The sequence below is a fragment of the Agelaius phoeniceus genome, chromosome 32, assembly GCF_051311805.1.
Source record: "Agelaius phoeniceus isolate bAgePho1 chromosome 32, bAgePho1.hap1, whole genome shotgun sequence".
NCBI lineage: Eukaryota > Metazoa > Chordata > Aves > Passeriformes > Icteridae > Agelaius > Agelaius phoeniceus.
Window position 1 is genome coordinate 1046155 of NC_135296.1, and position 19032 is coordinate 1065186.

At 54.3% G+C, this 19032-nt stretch overlaps 2 protein-coding genes across 8 annotated transcripts in view; one reads left to right on the top strand and one right to left on the bottom strand.

Moving 5' to 3' along the window:
* The window catches only part of WIZ (WIZ zinc finger), a 56919-nt gene extending 45081 nt beyond the window's left edge, over positions 1 to 11838 (bottom strand). For all 7 annotated transcript variants that reach the window (XM_077192318.1, XM_077192315.1, XM_077192314.1 and 4 more), the window contains exons 1-2: positions 11445 to 11838; positions 1266 to 1615 (exon numbers count right to left, since the gene is read on the bottom strand). In XM_077192318.1, coding sequence (XP_077048433.1) covers positions 1266 to 1615; positions 11445 to 11827 — 733 coding nt within the window. In that variant the 5' untranslated portion in view covers positions 11828 to 11838. The remainder of the gene's footprint in view (positions 1 to 1265; positions 1616 to 11444) is intronic.
* A 662-nt stretch (positions 11839 to 12500) lies between these two features.
* The window catches only part of LOC129134159 (uncharacterized), a 33272-nt gene continuing 26740 nt past the window's right edge, over positions 12501 to 19032 (top strand). The window contains exons 1-3 of the mRNA XM_077192221.1: positions 12501 to 12995; positions 15612 to 15662; positions 17712 to 17819. Coding sequence (XP_077048336.1) covers positions 12755 to 12995; positions 15612 to 15662; positions 17712 to 17819 — 400 coding nt within the window. The 5' untranslated portion in view covers positions 12501 to 12754. The remainder of the gene's footprint in view (positions 12996 to 15611; positions 15663 to 17711; positions 17820 to 19032) is intronic.

Below are 19032 nucleotides of genomic sequence, written 5' to 3' on the forward strand. Positions count from 1 at the left end.
ACAACCAACATCATCGCCAGGAGAACCATAATCACCAAGAGAACCAACACCATCTCCAAGAGAGCCAACAACATCCTCATCACCAAGACAACCAACACCAGCACCAGGAGAACCATCATCATCATCATCATCATCATCATCATCATCATCATCATCATCATCATCATCATCATCATCAAGACAACCAACAGCACCACCAGGAGAACCAAAACCGAGAGAGCCAACACCATCATCACCAAGAGAGCCAACACTGAGACCCAACACCATCTTCAAGAGATCAACACCAAGACAAACAGCACCAGAAGAACCAACACCAAGAGACCAACAACACAACCAACACTATCATCAACACAACCAACAACACCAAAATCACCAACAACACAACCAACACTATCACCAACACAACCAACATCACCAACATCACCAACATCACCAACAACACAACCAACACTATCACCAACATGACCAACGTCACAAACATCACCAACATCACCAACAACACAACCAACACCATCACCAACACAACCAACATCACCAACATCACCAACAACACAACCAACACTATCACCAACACAACCGTCACCAACACCCAACATCACCAACAACACAACCAACACTATCACCAACACAACCGTCACCAACACCCAACATCACCAACAACACAACCAACACCACCAACACAACCAACATCACCAACAACACCACCAAAACCAACATCACCAACAACACAACCAACATCACCACCACAACCAACACAATCACCAAAACAACCAACACAAGCATCATCAACACAACCAACACCACCAACACAACCAACACTATCAACACAACCAACACTATCACCACCACAACCACCACAACCAACACCACCAACACAACCAACACTATCACCAATGCAACCAGCATCACCAACACAACCAACACTATCACCAACACCACAACCAACACAACCAACATCTCAACACAGCCAACATCACCAACAACACAACCAACATCATCAACGTCACTAACACAACCAACATCACCAACAACGCAACCAACATCACCAACACAACCAACACCACCAACGCAACCAACATCACCAACACCACAACCAACACCACCAATGCTATCACCAACATCACCAACATCACCAACACCACCAACGCTATCACCAACATCACCAACAACCCAACCAACGCCGTCCCCAAGAGCGCCAACCCCCCAACCCCCCCGGTGCCAGTGCGCCCACCAGACGCCCCCAATCCCCACCCCATGGTGCTCACCGGCCTCGTCGTGCGCTTCCATGGCCACGTCGGGCTCGTGCCGGGCCAGCGAGGAGGAGGAGGAGGAGGAGGAGGAGAAGAAATCCGAGGGTTCCTCCCCGGGCTGGGGCCCCGCGGCCGCCGGCTCCTCCTCGGTGCCGTAGAAGGCGTCCTCCTCCAGTCGGGTGCCGGTTTTGGGGTCCTGGAGGAGGAATCCGGGCTCGGGGCTGGGCTCGGGGGGCATCAGGAGGGCTCTGCCTCCGTCTGCGGGGAAGGGCGGCACGCGCTCGGCCATCCCGCGCCGGGGCCGCGGCGGCGCCGCGCGCAGCACGAGACGGCGGCGGCGGCACGGCGGGGACTGCCGGCAGAGCCTGCGGGGAAACGGGGGAAATGAGCACAGGGAAAGGGGTTGGGGCATTGAAAGTCAACAAATGTCAACAAAACTCAATGAATGTCACCACAACTCAACAAATGTCACCTGTCCTCGTCACTGCGGGGAAACGGGGAGAAAATGAGCACAGGAAAAGGGGTTGGGGCATGGAAAGTCAACAAAACTCAACAAAACTCAACAAATGTCACCAAAACTCAACAAAACTCAACAAAACTCAACAAATGTCACCAAAAATTAACAGATGTCACCAAAAATTAACAGATGTCACCTGTCCTCATCACTGCGGGGAAACGGGGAGAAAATGAGCACAGGAAAAGGGTTGGGGGCATCAAAAGTCACCAAATGTCACCAAAACTCAACAAATGTCACCAAAAATTAACAAATGTCACCTGTCCTCATCACTGTGGGGAAACAGGGGGAAAGTGAGCACAGGAAAAGGGGTTGGGGCATGGAAAGTCAACAAAACTCAACAAAACTCAACAAATGTCACCACAACTCAACAAAACTCAACAAAACTCAACAAATGTCACCAAAAATTAACAAATGTCACCTGTCCTCATCACTGCAGGGAAACGGGGAGAAAATGAGCACAGGAAAAGGGGTTGGGGCATCGAAAGTCAACAAATGTCACCAAAACTCAACAAATGTCACCAAAACTCAACAAATGTCACCTGTCCTCGTCACTGAGGGAAAATGGGAACAAAATGAGGAAAGGAAAAGGATTTGGGGGCATCAAAAGTGACCAAATGTCACCAAAAGTCACCAAATGTCACCTGTCCTCGTCACAGAGGGAAAACGGGCACAAAATGAGCAAAGGGGAAGAGTTTGGGGCATCAAAAGTGACCAAATGTCACCAAAACTCAACAAAAATCAACAAATGTCACCTGTCCTCGTCACTGCGGGGAAACGGGGAGAAAATGAGCACAGGAAAAGGGGTTGGGGCATCGAAAGTCAACAAATGTCACCAAAACTCAACAAATGTCACCAAAACTCAACAAATGTCACCAAAAATTAACAAATGTCACCTGTCCTCGTCACTGAGGGAAAGTGGGAACAAAATGAGGAACGGGGAAGGGTTTGGGGCATCAGAAGTCAACAAAACTCAACAAAACTCAACAAATGTCACCTGTCCTCGTCACTGCGGGGAAACGGGGAGAAAATGAGCACAGGAAAAGGGGTTGGGGCACCAAAAGTCACCAAATGTCACCACAACTCAACAAAACTCAACAAATGTCACCTGTCCTCGTCACTGAGGGAAAATGGGAACAAAATGAGGAAAGGGGAAGGGTTGGGGCATCAAAAGTGACCAAAAGTGACCAGAAGTGACCAAATGTCACCTGTCCTCCTCCCTCAGGGAAAACGGGCACAAAATGAGGAAAGGGGAAGAGTTGGGGGCATCAAAACTCAACAAATGTCACCAAAACTCAACAAATGTCACCTGTCCTCGTCACTGCGGGGAAACGGGGAGAAAATGAGCACAGGAAAAGGGGTTGGGGCATTGAAAGTCACCAAAACTCAACAAATGTCACCTGTCCTTGTCACTGAGGGAAAATGGGCACAAAATGAGGAAAGGAAAAGGAATTGGGGGCATCAAAAGTGACCAAAAGTGACAAAAACTCAACAGATGTCACCAAAAGTTAACAGATGTCACCTGTCCTTGTCACTGAGGGAAATCAGGCACAAAATGAGCAAAGGAAAAGGGTTTGGGGCATCAAAAGTCAACAAATGTCACCAAAACTCAACAAATGTCACCACAACTCAACAAATGTCACCAAAACTCAACAAATGTCACCTGTCCTCGTCACTGAGGGAAAATGGGCACAAAATGAGGAAAGGGGAAGGGTTGGGGCATCAAAAGTGACCAAAACTCAACAAAAGAGAAACACAAGAGAAACACAAGAGAAACACAGGAGAAAATCCCAAATCTGGAGCAAATCCCAAACCCAGAGCAAATCCCAAGCTTGGAGCAAATCCCAAACCTGGAATAAATCCCAAACCTGGAGCAGAATCCCAAATGCCAAACCTGGAACAAATCCCAAATCCAGAACAAATCCCAAACTTGGAGCAAATCCCAAACCTGGAATAAATCCCAAATTCGGAACCTGGAACAAATCCCAAATCCGGAGCAAATCCCAAATCCTGACAAAATCCTAAATCCCAAACTCAGAGCAAATCCCAAATCTGGAACAAAATCCCAAATCCCAAACCCGGAACAAATCCCAAACCTGGAGCAAATCGCAAATCCCAAACTCAGAGCAAATCCCAAACCTGGAGAAAATTCCAAATCCAGAACAGATCCCAAACCCAGAGCAAACCCTAAATCCAGAGCAAATCCCAAACCTGGAACAAATCCCAAACCTGGAGCAAAATCCCAAATCCCAAACCTGGAACAAATCCCAAATCCAGAGCAAATCCCAAATCCAGAGCAAATCCCAAACTTGGAGCAAATCCCAAACCTGGAATAAATCCCAAACCTGGAATAAATCCCAAATCCGAAACCTGGAACAAATCCCAAATCCGGAGCAAATCCCAAATCCTGAGAAAATCCTAAATCCCAAACTCAGAGCAAATCCCAAACCCAGAACAAATCCCAAATCCCAAACCCGGAACAAATCCCAAATCCCAAACCTGGAACAAATTCCAAATCCAGAGGAAATCCCAAACCTGGAACAAATCCTAAACCCAGAGCAAATCCCAAACCCAGAGCAAATCCCAAATCCAGAGCAAATCCCAAATCCCAAACCTGGAGAAAATCCCAAACCTGGAACAAAATCCCAAATCCCAAACCTGGAACAAATCCCAAACCTGGAATAAATCCTAAATCTGGAATGAATCCAAAATCCCCCAGGATCCCAAATTCAGGAATCCCAAATCTCCCAGGTCCCCCAGGATCCCAAATTCAGGAATCCCAAATCTCCCAGGACCCCAAATTCAGGGATCCCAAATCCCCTCAGACATTTTTTCCCTTTTTTCCCATTTTTTCCCCCTTTTCCCCTTTTTTCCCATTTTTTCCCTTTTTTCCCCATTTTTTTCCTTTTTCCCTTGTTTCCCTTTTTTCCCCTTTTCCCCCCATTTCCCCCCCCTTTTTTCCCCATTTTCCCCCCATTTTTCCCCCTTTTTTCCCTTTTTTTCCCCTTTTTTCCCCTTTTCCCCGGCTCACCCGAATTTCCCAGCGATTCCAACTCCCTCCCCACCCATCCCAAAAAAAAGGACAAAAAAACCCAAAAAAAGGCGGAGCAAATTTGGGGCCATTTAAATGCAAAACGGGCAATTCCCGCCTCTTCCCGAGCAAAAAAAAAAGGGAAAAAAACGAAAAAAAAAAAAAAAAAAGGTGCAAATTCCAGCACTGGGTGGCTCCAAAAATTTGGGATTTTGGGGATTTTGATTTTTTAATTCCTTGCAGGAATTGTGGCCGGGGAATGGGATCCCCCACGCTGCCCCAGCTGCCGATTTTCCCGATTTTCCAGCGATTTTCCATCAATTTTCCATCAATTTTCCCGATTTTCCCCTTTTTCCCAGCTCGTTCCCACCTGGAACCTCCCACACCCAAAACCCGCGTGGTTTTCCCTCCTTTATCCCAAAAAAAAAACCCCAAATCCAACCTGGATTTTCGTGGATTTATGGAATTTTTTCCCCCTAAAATTCCATTTTTTTCCCCCAGGATAAACCCACGGGAACGGCTCCAAATTCCTGCTGGGTTTTTTGGGTTTTTTGGGGTTTTTTCCTTTTTTTTTTCCCCTCCCGAATTTTCTCCTCCTCCTCCTCCTCTTCCTCCAGGCCATCCCACACATTCCAGGGCGTTTTTCCCAGAGGGTGACACCGAATTCTCTTCCTCCTCCTCCTCCTCCTCCTCCAGGTCAGCCTTGAATTCCCAAGGTCCTGGAGCTTTCTTGGAATTTTTTCCTGGTTTTTTTTTAATTTTCCTGCAGTTTTTTTCCACCTTTTTCCCTCAGTTTTTCCAGAACAGGAAGATGAAAGCCCCAAATGCGATCCCAAAGAATTTTTGGGAAGCTCCTGTGAATCCTTAACGAGCTCGTTTAGCCCAAAATTGGCTTTTTTTGCCCAAAATTGGCGCGCTTTTTTTGCCCAAAATTGGAAAATTTTTTTGCCCAAAATTGGAATTTTTTTGCCCAAAATTGGATTTTTTTGGCCCAAAATTGGAAATTTTTTTTGCCCAAAATTGGCCTTTTTTGCCCAAAATTGGGGGGGTTTTTTTGCCCAAAATTGGGGTTTTTTTGCTCAAAATTGGAATTTTTTTGGCCCAAATTTGGCGCTTTTTTTGCCCAAAATTGGCTTTTTTTGCCCCAAGTAAATCCCCTCGGGAGCCCCTCCTGGGCTGTTCCAGGCATCCCAAATTCCTGCACCGAGGGCATTTTGGGGATCCAGGATTTGGGATCCTCAGGGAATTCGGGGCTGGGGTCGGGATGAGCCCAAAGCTCCTCCAGGATGATCCCAGAGATGATCCAAGGGCTCCAGGATGATCCCAAAGTTGATCCAAGAGGTCCTGGATGATCCTAAAGGTCCTGGATGGTCCCAAAGCTGCTCTAGGATGATCCCAAAGATGATCCAAGGGCTCCAGGATGATCCAAAAGTTGATCCAAGGGGTCCTGGATGATCCCAAAGGTGATCCCAGAGGTCCTGGATGATCCCAGAGGTCCTGGATGATCCCAAAGCTGCTCTAGGATGATCCCAAAGATGATCCCAAAGGTCCTGGATGATCCCAAAGCTGCTCTAGGATGATCCCAAAGATGATCCAAGGGCTCCAGGATTATCCCAAAGGTGATCCCAAAGGTCCTGGATGATCCCAGAGGTCCTGGATGATCCCAAAGCTGCTCCAGGACAATCCCAAAGGTCCTGGATGATCCCAAAGTTGATCCAAGAGATCCTGGATGATCCCAAAGGTCCTGGATGATCCCAAAGCTGCTCCAGGATGATCCCAAAGATGATCCCAAAGGTCCTGGATGGTCCCAAAGCTCCTCTAGGATGATCCCAAAGACGATCCAAGGGCTCCAGGATGATCCAAAAGTTGATCCAAGGGGTCCTGGATGATCCCAAAGCTGCTCTAGGATGATCCCAAAGATGATCCAAGGGCTCCTGGATTATCCCAAAGGTGATCCCAAAGGTCCTGGATGATCCCAAAGGTCCTGGATGATCCCAAAGTTGATCCCAAAGATCCTGGATGATCCCAAAGGCCCTGGATGATCCCAAAACTTCTCCAGGACGATCCCAAAATTGATCCCAAAGGTCCTGGATGATCCCAAAGGTGATCCAAGGGTTCCAGGGTGATCCCAAAGCTGCTCCAAGGGGTCCAGGATGATCCTAAAGGTCCTGGATGATCCCAAAGGTCCTGGATGATCCCAAAGCTGCTCTAGGATGATCCCAAAGACGATCCAAGGGCTCCAGGATGATCCAAAAGTTGATCCAAGGGGTCCTGGATGATCCCAAAGCTGCTCTAGGATGATCCCAAAGGTCCTGGATGATCCCAAAGTTGATCCAAGAGATCCTGGATGATCCCAAAGGTCCTGGATGGTCCCAAAGCTGCTCCAGGATGATCCCAAAGATGATCCAAGAGATCCTGGATGATCCCAAAGCTCCTCCAGGATGATCCCAAAAGTGATCCAAGGGTTCCAGGGTGATCCCAAAGCTGCTCCAGGGGGTCCAGGATGATCCTAAAGGTCCTGGATGATCCCAAAGCTCCTCTAGGATGATCCCAAAGTTGATCCAAGGGGTCCTGGATGATCCCAAAGCTCCTCCAGGACGATCCCAAAACTGTTCCAGGAGGTCCTGGATTATCCCAAAGCTCCTCCAGGATGATCCCAAAGGCCCAGGATGATCCCAAAGCTCCTCCAGGATGATCCCAAAGGTGATCCAAGGGTTCCAGGGTGATCCCAAAGGTGATCCAGGGGGTCCTGGATGATCCCAAAGATCCTGGATGATCCCAAAGCTCCTCCAGGATGATCCCAAAGATGATCCCAAAGGTCCTGGATGGTCCCAAAGCTGCTCTAGGATGATCCCAAAGATGATCCAAGGGCTCCAGGATTATCCCAAAGGTGATCCCAAAGGTCCTGGATGATCCCAGAGGTCCTGGATGATCCCAAAGCTGCTCCAGGACAATCCCAAAGGTCCTGGATGATCCCAAAGTTGATCCACGAGATCCTGGACGATCCCAAAGGTCCTGGATGGTCCCAAAGCTGCTCCAGGATGATCCCAAAGATGATCCAAGAGATCCTGGATGATCCCAAAGATGATCCAGGATGATCCCAAAGATGATCCAAGAGATCCTGGATGATCCCAAAGATGATCCTGGATGATCCCAAAAGTGATCCAAGGGGTCCTGGATGATCCCAAAGTTGATCCAAGGGGTCCTGGATGACCCTAAAGGTCCTGGATGATCCCAAAGCTCCTCTAGGATGATCCCAGAGATGATCCAAAGGGTCCAGGATGATCCCAAAGTTGAGCCAGGACGATCCCAAAACTGTTCCAGGAGGTCCTGGATGATCCCAAAGCTGCTCCAGGATGATCCCAAAGCTGCTCCAGAGGTCCTGGATGATCCCAGAGCTCCTCTAGGATGATCCCAAAGTTGCTCCAAGGGGTCCTGGAGGATCCCAAAGTTGCTCCAAGGGGTCCTGGAGGATCCCAATTCCTCTCTAAGGGGTCCTGGATGATGCCAAAGATGACCCAAAGGTGGTGGGACAAGTCCAGAGCTGCTCCAGAGGTGCTGGATGATGCCAGAGCTGCTCCAAGGGCTTCCAGGATGGTCCCAAAGCTGCTCCAAAAGCCTCCAAGAAGTTCCCTGAGCAAACCCTGCCCTGCTCAGCCCCCAGCTCAGGGCTTCTCCGGGACACAGAGCCCAGCCCTGCACATCTGGATCCACCTGGAGCCCACCCTGCACACCTGGATCCACCTGGATCCCCCTGGAGCCCAGCCCTGCACACCTGGATCCACCTGGACCCCACCCTGCACACCTGGACACTGCCACAGCCCCACCCTGCACACCTGGATCCACCTGGACCCCACCCTGCACATCTGGATCCACCTGGAGCCCAGCCCTGCACACCTGGATCCACCTGGACCTCCCTAAACCCCAACCCTGCACACCTGGATCCACCTGGATCCCCCTAGAGCCCCACCCTGCACACCTGGACACTGTGACAGCCCCACCCTGCACACCTGGATCCACCTGGACCCCACCCTGCACACCTGGATCCACCTGGACCCCACCCTGCACACCTGGATGCTGCCACAGCCCCATCCTGCACACCTGGATCCACCTGAATCCACCTGGACCCCACCCTGCACACCTGGATCCACCTGGATCCCCCTAGAGCCCATCCCTGCACATCTGGATCCACCTGGACCTCCCTACACCCCCACCCTGCACACCTGGGCACTGTCACAGATCCCCCCCCCATACACCTGGGCACTGTCACAGATCCCCCCCCCCCCCCCCATACACCTGGGCACTGTCACAGATCCCCCCCCATACACCTGGACACTGTCACCCCCCCCCCAGACACTGTCACAGATCCCCCCCCCCCAGACACCTGGACACTGTCACAGACGCTTCCTGCACACCTGGAACCCAGGCCAGACCCCCCCCCCCTTACCTGTCCTGGATCTCCAGGACCCCTCCTGGACACCACGACCTTCCCTCAACTCACACACCCTCACCTGGATCCCCTCACGTTCCCCTCACAATTTCCCCCTCACTGTCCCCTCACAATCCCTTCATGATCCCCTCATGATCCCCTCAGGATCCCCTTGTGATCCCCTCACTGTCCCCTCATGATCCCCTCAGGATCCCCTCATGATCCCTTCATGATCCCCTCATTATCTCCTCAGGATCCCCTCCTCATGACCCCCTTGTGATCCTCTTACTTTCCCCTCATGGTTCCCTCATGATCCCCTCACAGTTCCCCCTTCACTGTCCCCTCACTGTCCCCCCCTCACGATCCCCTCATGGTTCCCCCTTCCTGGTCCCCTCACTGTCCCCTCACGATCCCCTCATGATCCCCTCAGGATCCCCTCCTCATGACCCCCTCATGATCCCCTCACTGTCCCCTCACGATCCCCTTACTTTCCCCTCATGGTTCCCTCATGACCCCCTCACAGTTCCCCCTTACTGTCCCCTCACGATCCCCTCACGTTCCCCTCACAATTTCCCCCTCACTGTCCCCTCACTGTTCCCCCCTCACGATCCCCTCATGGTTCCCCCTTCCCGGTCCCCCCACTGTCTCCTCACTGTCCACTCATGGTCCCCTCGCTGTCCCCTCATGTTCCCCTCAGGGTTCCCCCCTCATTTTCCCCTCACAGTCCCCTCACAGTCCCGTCACTGTCCCCTCACTGTCCTCTCACTGTTCCCCCCTCATGATCACCCCATGGTTTCCCCTTCCTGGTCCCCTCAAGATTTCCCCCTCACTGTCCCCTCACGTTCCCTTCATGATCCCCTCAGGATCCCCTCCTCATGACCCCCTCATGGTCCCCTCGCTGTCCCCTCACGGTTCCCTCATGATCCCCTCACAGTTCCCCCTTACTGTCCCCTCACAATCCCCTCACTGTCCTCTCACTGCTCCCCCCTCATGATCCCCTCATGGTTCCCCCTTCCCGATCCCCTCACTGTCCCCTCATGTTCCCCTCAGGGTTCCCCCCTCATTTTCCCCTCACAGTCCCCTCACTGTCCCCTCACGATCCCCTCTCTGTCACCTCACTGTGCACTCACGATTTGTCCTTCATGCTCCCCTCGCTGTCCCCTCACGATCCCCTCATGGTTCCTCCCTCATTTTCCTGTCACATTCCAATCCTCACTGTCCCCTCAGGATCCCCTCATGATCCCTTCACTGTCTCCCCTCATGATCCCCTCACTATCCCCTGATTGTCACCTTACTGTGCACTCACGGTTCCCTGTTCCCTGTCCCCTCATTTTCCCCTCACTGTCCCCTCACGATTCCCCCACCGTCCCCTCACGATCCCCTCCAGGTTCCCCCCTCACGATCCCCTCACTGTCCCCTCATGCTCCCCTCATGATCCACTCACGTTCCCCTCATGGTTCCTCCCTCATTTTCCCCTCACAATCCCCTCACGATCCCCTCACGGTTCCCCTCTCACGATCCCCTCACGGCCCCCTCACGGTTCCCCTCTCACAATCCCCTCACGATCCCCTCACTGTCCCCTCACTGTCCCCTGACATTCCTCACTGTCCCCTCCTCACGTTCCCCTCACGGTTCCTCCCTCATTTTCCCCTCACATTTCCCTCACGATCCCTTCGCTGTCCCCCTCTCACGATCCTCTCACGATCCCCTCACGATCCCTTCGCTGTCCCCCTCTCACGATCCCCTCACGATCCCCTCACGATACCCTCACTGTCCCCTGACATTCCCCACTGTCCCCTCCTCACGATCCCCTCACGGTTCCCTCCTCGCTGTCCCCTCACGGTTCCCCCCTCAATATCCCCTCGCTGTCCCCTCACGATCCCGTCACGATTCCCCCTTCCCGGTCCCCTCACGGCTCCCCGTTCCCGGTCCCCTCATGTCCCCGTTCCCGGTCCCCTCCGCCGCCAGCACTCCCCGCACTCACCGGAGCGCCGCTGCCGCACCGTGTCCCCGCTCCCCGTCCCACCGGGAGCCGCGTGTCCCCGCTGCCCCCGTGTCCCGCTGTCCCCGTGTCCCCCTGTCCCCGTTCCGCCTTTCAGCACCCGGGACGGGGCCGGTACGAGGGGGTCTGGGGGGTGTCAGCGCCTCCTCCGCGCTCTCCGCGAACCCTCGCCCCGCTCCGGACCCGCCCGCCCCGCCGGGCCCCCCCCCGGCACTCACCGGACCGGGCCCCCGGGGCCGCGCCCGCGGGGCTGCTCCCGCTCAACGCCGCCGCCGCCCCGCGCCCGCCCCGGGCCCGCGCCGCCGCCGCCGCGCCGGGGCCATGGCGCCCTGAAGAGAGGTCCCGGAGCTCCGCCCGCTCCCGGTTCTGCTCCCGGTCCCGGTCCCGGTCCCGGTCCCGCCGCCTGCGCCGCTCCGGCCGCTCCCCCGCCCCCCTCCCGCCGGCGGGGCCTGACTACGTCACGCCGAGCGCGACCGGGCCGCCGTCGACATCTTGAGGGGGGGGGCGGCGGCGGCGAACGGGGCCCCGGCGGGGATGAGGGGCCCGGTGAGGAAGCGGGGCCCGGCGGGGAAGCGGGAGGAGCCGCCGCCGCCGCCGCCATGTTGGGGCCGCCCCCCGTCCCCGCGCCCGCCCCGCCGGAGCCGCCGCCACCGCCCTCCGCCCCGCGCGCGGCGCGGCGCGATGACGTCATCGGGGAGCTCTGGCCGCCATCTTGAGAGTGGCGGGGGTTGTGTGGCCGGGACCTTCCGGGAGGGAGGGGGAGCGGCGGAGACATTACGTCATCAGAGCGCGACGGCAGCGGAGCGCCGCCATCTTGGGCGTGTGAGGGAAAGGTCGGGGCTGGGGGAAGGCGGGGGGAGCGCTGTCCCCAAAGTGTCGCCAAAGTGTCCCTAAAGTGTCCCCAAGTGTCCCCTGAGGGACTGAGGGGAGCCCGGGCTCTGTCACTGTCCCAAATGTGTCCCTAAAGTATCCCCAAAGTGTCCCCAAAATGTCAGCAAAGTGTCCCTAAAGTGTCGCCTGAGGGACTGAGGGGAACCCGGGCTCTGTCAATGTCCCCAAAGTGTCCCCTGAGGGACTGGGGGGACCCCGGGCTCTGTCAGTGTCCCCAAAATGTTCCCAAAGTGTCCCCAAAGGGACCTCAGGCTCTGTCACTGTCCCCGAATTGTCCCCAAAGCGTCCCCTGAGGGAGTGAGGGGACCCCAGGCTCTGTCAGTGTCCCCAAAGTGTCCCCTAAGGAAGTGAGGGGGCTCTGGGCTCTGTCAGTGTCCCCAAAGGGTCCCCAGAGTGTCCCCAGAGTGTCCCCAAAGGAGCCAAGGGGGACTGAGGGGACCCCCCACCAGCAAAGGGCGTTTGGGGACATTGGGGACACACTGGTGACATCAAGGGGACACTGGAGAGCAAATGGGGACACTGGGGGGGACACTGGGGCCACCACAGGAGGAGCCAAGGCCACCGTGGGGCCACCAAGAGCCATGAGAGCCACCAAACGTCACCATGAGCCAACCAAGGGCCACCATGGGGCCACCAGATGGAGCCTGGGGCCACCAAATGCCACCATGAGGCCACCAAATGTCACCATGAGGCCACCAAGGCCCCTGAGGAGTCACCAAGGCCACCCCAGGGGCCACCAAAGGGTCCAGGGGCTCCCTGGCCACGCCCTCTCCCTGAAGCCACGCCCACAAAGCGGCAGTTCAAATGGCCACGCCCAACCAGGCCACGCCCATCCAGGCCACGCCCACCAGGCGCGATGGGATTCGCCGGGAACTTCGGTGAGAGCGGGACCCCCAAAATCCCCTAAAACCTCCCCAAAACAGCCCCGAACCGCTCCTAAAAACCCCAAAATTCCCCAAAAACCGCCCCGGGAACCCCCAAAATCCCTAAAATAGCCCAAAACCGCCCCGGGAAACCCCGAAATTCCCAAAATTCCCTAAAATAGCCCAAAACCGCCCCGGGAAACCCCGAAATTCCCAAAAATTCCTTAAAATGCCCCCAAAACCGCCCCGGGAACCCCAAAACCCCCAAAATTCCCTAAAATAGCCCAAAACCGCCCCGGGAAACCCCGAAATTCCCAAAAATTCCCTAAAATGCCCCAAAACCGCCCCGGGAAACCCCGAAATTCCCTAAAATTCCCTAAAATACCCCCAAAACAGCCCCGGGAAACCCCGTAAACGCCAAAATCCACCCAAAAACGGCCCCGGGAACCCCAAAATCCCCAAAATTCTCTAAAATACCCCAAAACCGCCCCGGAAAACCCCGAAATTCCCTAAAACACCCCAAAAACGGCGCCGGGAACCCCCGAAAACGCCAAAATCCCGCCCAAAACCCCTAAAATCTCCCCCAGGTCCCCCTTAAAACCCCAAAATCCTCCCCAAAACCGCCCCGGGAGCCCCCGAAAACCCCAAACCCCCCCCAAAAAAAACCCCAAAATCGCCCCAAATCCCCCCAAAACAGCCCCGGCCAGCCCCAAACCCCCAGAAAACCCCCAAATACCCCAAAATTTCCTACAAAAAACCACCCCAAAATACCACAAAAACTCTTCCGGGACACCCCAAAACCCGCCGGAAACCCCAAAAATGCCCAAAATCCTTTTCAAACAGCCCAAAATCCCTTTAAGAAACCCTAAATACCCCAAAAACCGCCCCGGGACCCCCAGAATCCCCAAAATCCCCCCCAAAACCTCCAAAAAGACCCCGAAAAATGCCACAGGACCCCCCAAAAAATCAAAAATTACCCAAAATCTCCCCAAAAACTCCAAAAGTCCCATAAAAAACCCAAAAATCACAGAGAAAACCCCAAACACCCCAAAATCTGCCCCGGGACCCTCACCCCAAAACCCATCCGGGACGGGACCACCCCAAAAAACCCCAAAATTCCCCGAAATAAAGTTTAAAAATAAAAAAAAAAAATTAAAAATCTTCCCCAAAAAAACCCCAAAAATGTCCCAAAAAACCCCAAAATCTCCCCCCAAAACCTCAAAAATCTCCTAAAATCCCTCAAAAACCGCCCCGGGACGCCCCAAAAAAAACCCAAAACTCCCCCAAAAAAAACCTTTAAAAAATCAAAAAAAATCAAAAATTTCCCCCTCAAAAAACCCCCAAAAAATCTCCCCCCAAAAAAACTCAAAATCTCCCAAAAAAACCCAAAAATCTCCTAAAATCCCCCCCCAAAAAAACCCCAAAATTCCCCCCCAAAAAAGTTTAAAAAATAAAAAAAAAATCAAAAATCTCCCCCCAAAAAAAACCCAAAAATCTCCCAAAAAACCCCAAAATCTCCCAGAAAAGCCCAAAAATCTCCTAAAATCTCCCAAAATCCGCCCCGGGACCCCCCAGAACCCCCAAAATTTCTCCCAAAATGCCCCGAAAACCTCCCTGGGACCCCCCCCCAAGAAAACCCCAAAATTCCCAAAAAAAAAAGTTTAAAAAATCCAAAAAAAATCAAAAATTTCCCCCCAAAAACCCTAAAATCTCCCAAAAATCCCCAAAATCTCCCAAAAACCCCCAAAAATCTCCTAAAATCCCCCCCCAAAATTCCCCAAAAAATAAAGTTTAAAAAATCCCCAAAAAAATCAAAAATCTCCCCCCAAAAAACCCCAAAATCTCCCCCAAAAACCCCAAAATCTCCCAAAAACCCCCAAAATCTCCCCCAAAATCTCCCGGGGACCCCTCCCCCACCCTCGTGCCTCAGTTTCCCCAAATTTGGGGAGGGGTCCCCAAACTTCGCCCCCTCCCCCTCCCCTTCCGTGCCTCAGTTTCCCCCAAATTTTTTTTCTTTTTTCTTTTTTGGGGGGGGGGGGTCCCCCCAAAATCCCCTCCCCCACCCTCTCCTCGACCCCTCCCCCAAATTTTTGGGGGTGCCCCTCCCCCCCCCGCGTTTGTTTCCCACGGTCGGAAGGGGAAGTGGGGGAGGGGCGGCTCCCAGTTGGAGGAACTGGGAGGGACTGGGGGAGGGGGGGGGGAGGGGATTGGAGAAGGGGGGGGGAGGGGTCCCCAAAATTTTGGGGGGGTGGGGGAGGGGGGGTCCTGACCCCGCTGCCCCTCCCCCACCCGGTTTTGGGGGGATTGGGGGGGAGGGGGGGGGGAGGGGGCGCCCCCAGCGCTCCCAGTTTGGAACTGGGAGGGGATTGGGGGGGGGAGGGGGGGTTGTGACGTCACCACCCCCCCAAAATTTGGGGTTCTCAGAGCGGGAATGGAGGGGGGCGGGGCCGTGACGTCACAACCCCCAAATTTTTTAATTTTTTGTTTTGGAGGGGGGAGGGGCGCTCCCAGTTTGGCCCAGTTTGAACTGGGAAGGGCGGGGGGGGAGGGGGAGGGGGGGGGGTCAGGGCTGCCCCTCCCCCACCCACATTTCACCCTCCCCTCCCCCATTTCCGCCCCTCCCCCCCCCAGGGTTTTTTTGGTTCGTCCTGGGCGCCCTCGGCCCCTCCCCCCCCGCGGAAGGTGAGAATGGGGGGGGGGGGTTGGGGTTTTTGGGGGGAAATTGGGGAAATTTGGGGGAAATTGGGGAAATTTGGGTTTTTTGGGGGGAAATTTGAGGGTTTTGGGGGGGAAATTTGGGGGGGAATTGGGGAAATTTGGGGGGATTTGGGGAAATTTGGGGTTTTTTGGGGGGGAAATTGGGGAAATTTGGGGGGAAATTGGGGAAATTTGGAGGTTTTGGGGGGAAATTGGGGAAATTTGGGGGGAAATTGGGGAAATTTGGGGTTTTTGGTGGGGAAATTTGGGGGGGAATTGGGGAAATTTCGGGGGAAATTGGGGAAATTTGGGTTATTTGGGGGGAGGTTTGGGCTGATTTGGGGTTTTTGGGGGGGGAATTTGGGGGTTTTGGGGGGAAATTGGGGAATTTTGGGGGGATTTGGGGTTTTTTTGGAGGGGAAATTGGGGAAATTTGGGGTGGAATTGGGGAAATTGGGTTTTTTGGGGGGGAATTTCGGGGATTTTGGGGGGGAAATTGGGGAAATTTGGGTTTTTTTGGGGGGAAATTTGGGGTTTTTGGGGGGGAATTGGGGAAATTTGGGGGGAAAATTGGGGGGTTTGAGGGGAAATTGGGGAAATTTGGGGGGGGAACTGGAGAAATTTGGGGGTTTTGGGGGGGAAATTGGGGAAATTTGGGGGGGAATTGGGGAAATTTGGGGGTTTGGGGGGGAAATTGGGGAAATTTGGGTTTTTTTGGGGGAAATTTGGGGGGGAATTGGGGAAATTTGGGGATTTTGGGGAGAATTTTGGGGTTTTTGGGGGGGAAATTGGGAAAATTTGGGGGGAAATTGGGGAAATTTGGGGTTTTGGGGGGAGGTTGGGGCTGATTTGGGTTTTTTGGGGGGGAAATTTGGGGGTTTCGGGGGTGAAATTGGGGAAATCTGGGGGGAAATTGGGGAAATTTGGGTTTTTTTGGTGGGGAAATTGGGGAATTTTAGGGGAAATTTGGGGGTTTTGGGGGAAATTGGGGAAATTTGGGGTTTTTGGCGGGGAAATTGGGGAAATTTGGGACGTTTTGGGGGGAAATTGGTGAATTTTGGGGGTTTGGGGTTTTTTTTGGGGGGGATTTGGGGTTTTTTGGGGAGGAAATTGGGGAAATTTGGGGGTTTGGGGGAGAAATTTGGGGGTTTTGGGGGGAAATTGGGGAAATTTGGGGGGGAACTGGGGAAATTTGGGTTTTTTGGGGGGGAATTTTGGGGTTTTGGGGAGGAAATTTGGGGGTTTTGGGGGGAAATTGGGGAAATTTGGGGTTATTTGGGGGGAGGTTGGGGCTGATTTGGGTTTTTTGGGGGTTTTGGGGCAGATTTTGGGGTTTTTGTGGGGGTTTTGGGGTGGATTTGGGGTTTTGGGGGTTTTGGGGCGGATTTTGGGTTTGGGGGGGTCTAATAAGGAATCTGGGGTGGCTTTGGGGCGGATTTTGGGTTTTTTGGGGGGTTTTGGTGTGGATTTTGGGTATTTTGGGGGTTTTGGGGGGATTTGGGGTTTTTGGGGGGTTTTGGGGTGGATTTTGGGTATTTTGGGGTGGTTTTGGGGCGGATTTTGGGTATTTTGGGGTGGTTTTGGGGCGGATTTTGGGTTTTTTGGCGGTTTTGGGGCGGATTTTGGGGTTTTTGGAGTGGTTTTGGGTCGGATTTTGGGTGGTTTTGGGTCGGATTTTGGGGTTTTTTGGGGGGTTTTGGGTCGGATTTTGGGGGTGGTTTTGGGTCGGATTTTGGGGGTGGTTTTGGGGTGGATTTTGGGTATTTTGGGGTGGTTTTGGGGCGGATTTTGGTTTTTTGGGGGGTTTTGGTGCGGATTTTGGGTATTTTGGGGTGGTTTTGGGTCGGATTTTGGGTTTTTTTGGGGTGGATTTTGGGTGTTTTGTGTGGTTTTGGGTCGGATTTTGGGGTGTTTTGGGTGGTTTTGGGTCGGATTTTGGGTGTTTTGGGCAGTTTTGGGGTGGATTTTGGGGTTTTTTGGCGGTTTTGGGTCGGATTTTGGGTATTTTGGGCTCCCTGAGCCCCGCACCCCCAGGGCAGGGCCTGTGCCAGCGCCCCCTGAACGGGACCCACTGCGGGTGCCCCAAGGGCTTCGAGGGAACCCCCTGGGAGAGCAGCCAGCCCTGGGAACAGCGCTGTGAGGGTAACTGGGAACACTGGGATGGACTGGGAGGGACTGGGATGGACTGGGAACCCCCTGGGAGCGCAGCCAGCCCTGGGAACAGCGCTGCGAGGGTAACTGGGAATGAACTGGGAACACTGGGAACACTGGGAATGAACTGGGAACACTGGGAGGGACTGGGATGGACTGGGAACACTGGGAACCCCCTGGGAGAGCAGCCAGCCCTGGGAACAGCGCTGCGAGGGTAACTGGGAACACTGGGAACACTGGGAGGGACTGGGAATGAACTGGGAATGAACTGGGAACACTGGGAATGAACTGGGAGAGCAGCCAGCCCTGGGAGCAGCGCTGCGAGGGTAACTGGGAATGAACTGGGCAAACTGGGAACACTGGGAATGGGCTGGGAACACTGGGAACCCCCTGGGAACGCAGCCAGCCCTGGGAGCAGCGCTGCGAGGGTAACTGGGAACACTGGGAATGAACTGGGAGGGACTGGGAACCCCCTGGGAGAGCAGCCAGCCCTGGGAACAGCGCTGTGAGGGTAACTGGGAATGAACTGGGCAAACTGGGAACACTGGGAGGGACTGGGAACCCCCTGGGAGCGCAGCCAGCCCTGGGAACAGTGCTGTGAGGGTAACTGGGAACACTGGGAACACTGGGAGGGACTGGGATGGACTGGGAACCCCCTGGGAGCGCAGCCAGCCCTGGGAGCAGCGCTGCGAGGGTAACTGGGAATGGACTGGGAATGAACTGGGAGGGACTGGGAACACTGGGAACCCCCTGGGAGCGCAGCCAGCCCTGGGAGCAGCGCTGCGAGGGTAACTGGGAACACTGGGAATGAACTGGGAACACTGGGAATGGACTGGGAATGGACTGGGAACCCCCTGGGAGCGCAGCCAGCCCTGGGAACAGCGCTGCGAGGGTAACTGGGAACACTGGGAATGAACTGGGAACACTGGGAATGGGCTGGGAACACTGGGAACCCCCTGGGAACGCAGCCAGCCCTGGGAGCAGCGCTGCGAGGGTAACTGGGAATGAACTGGGCAAACTGGGAACACTGGGAATGGACTGGGAGGGACTGGGATGGACTGGGATGGACTGGGAACACTGGGAACCCCCTGGGAGCGCAGCCAGCCCTGGGAGCAGCGCTGCGAGGGTAACTGGGAACACTGGGAATGAACTGGGATGGACTGGGAGGGACTGGGATGGACTGGGAACACTGGGAACCCCCTGG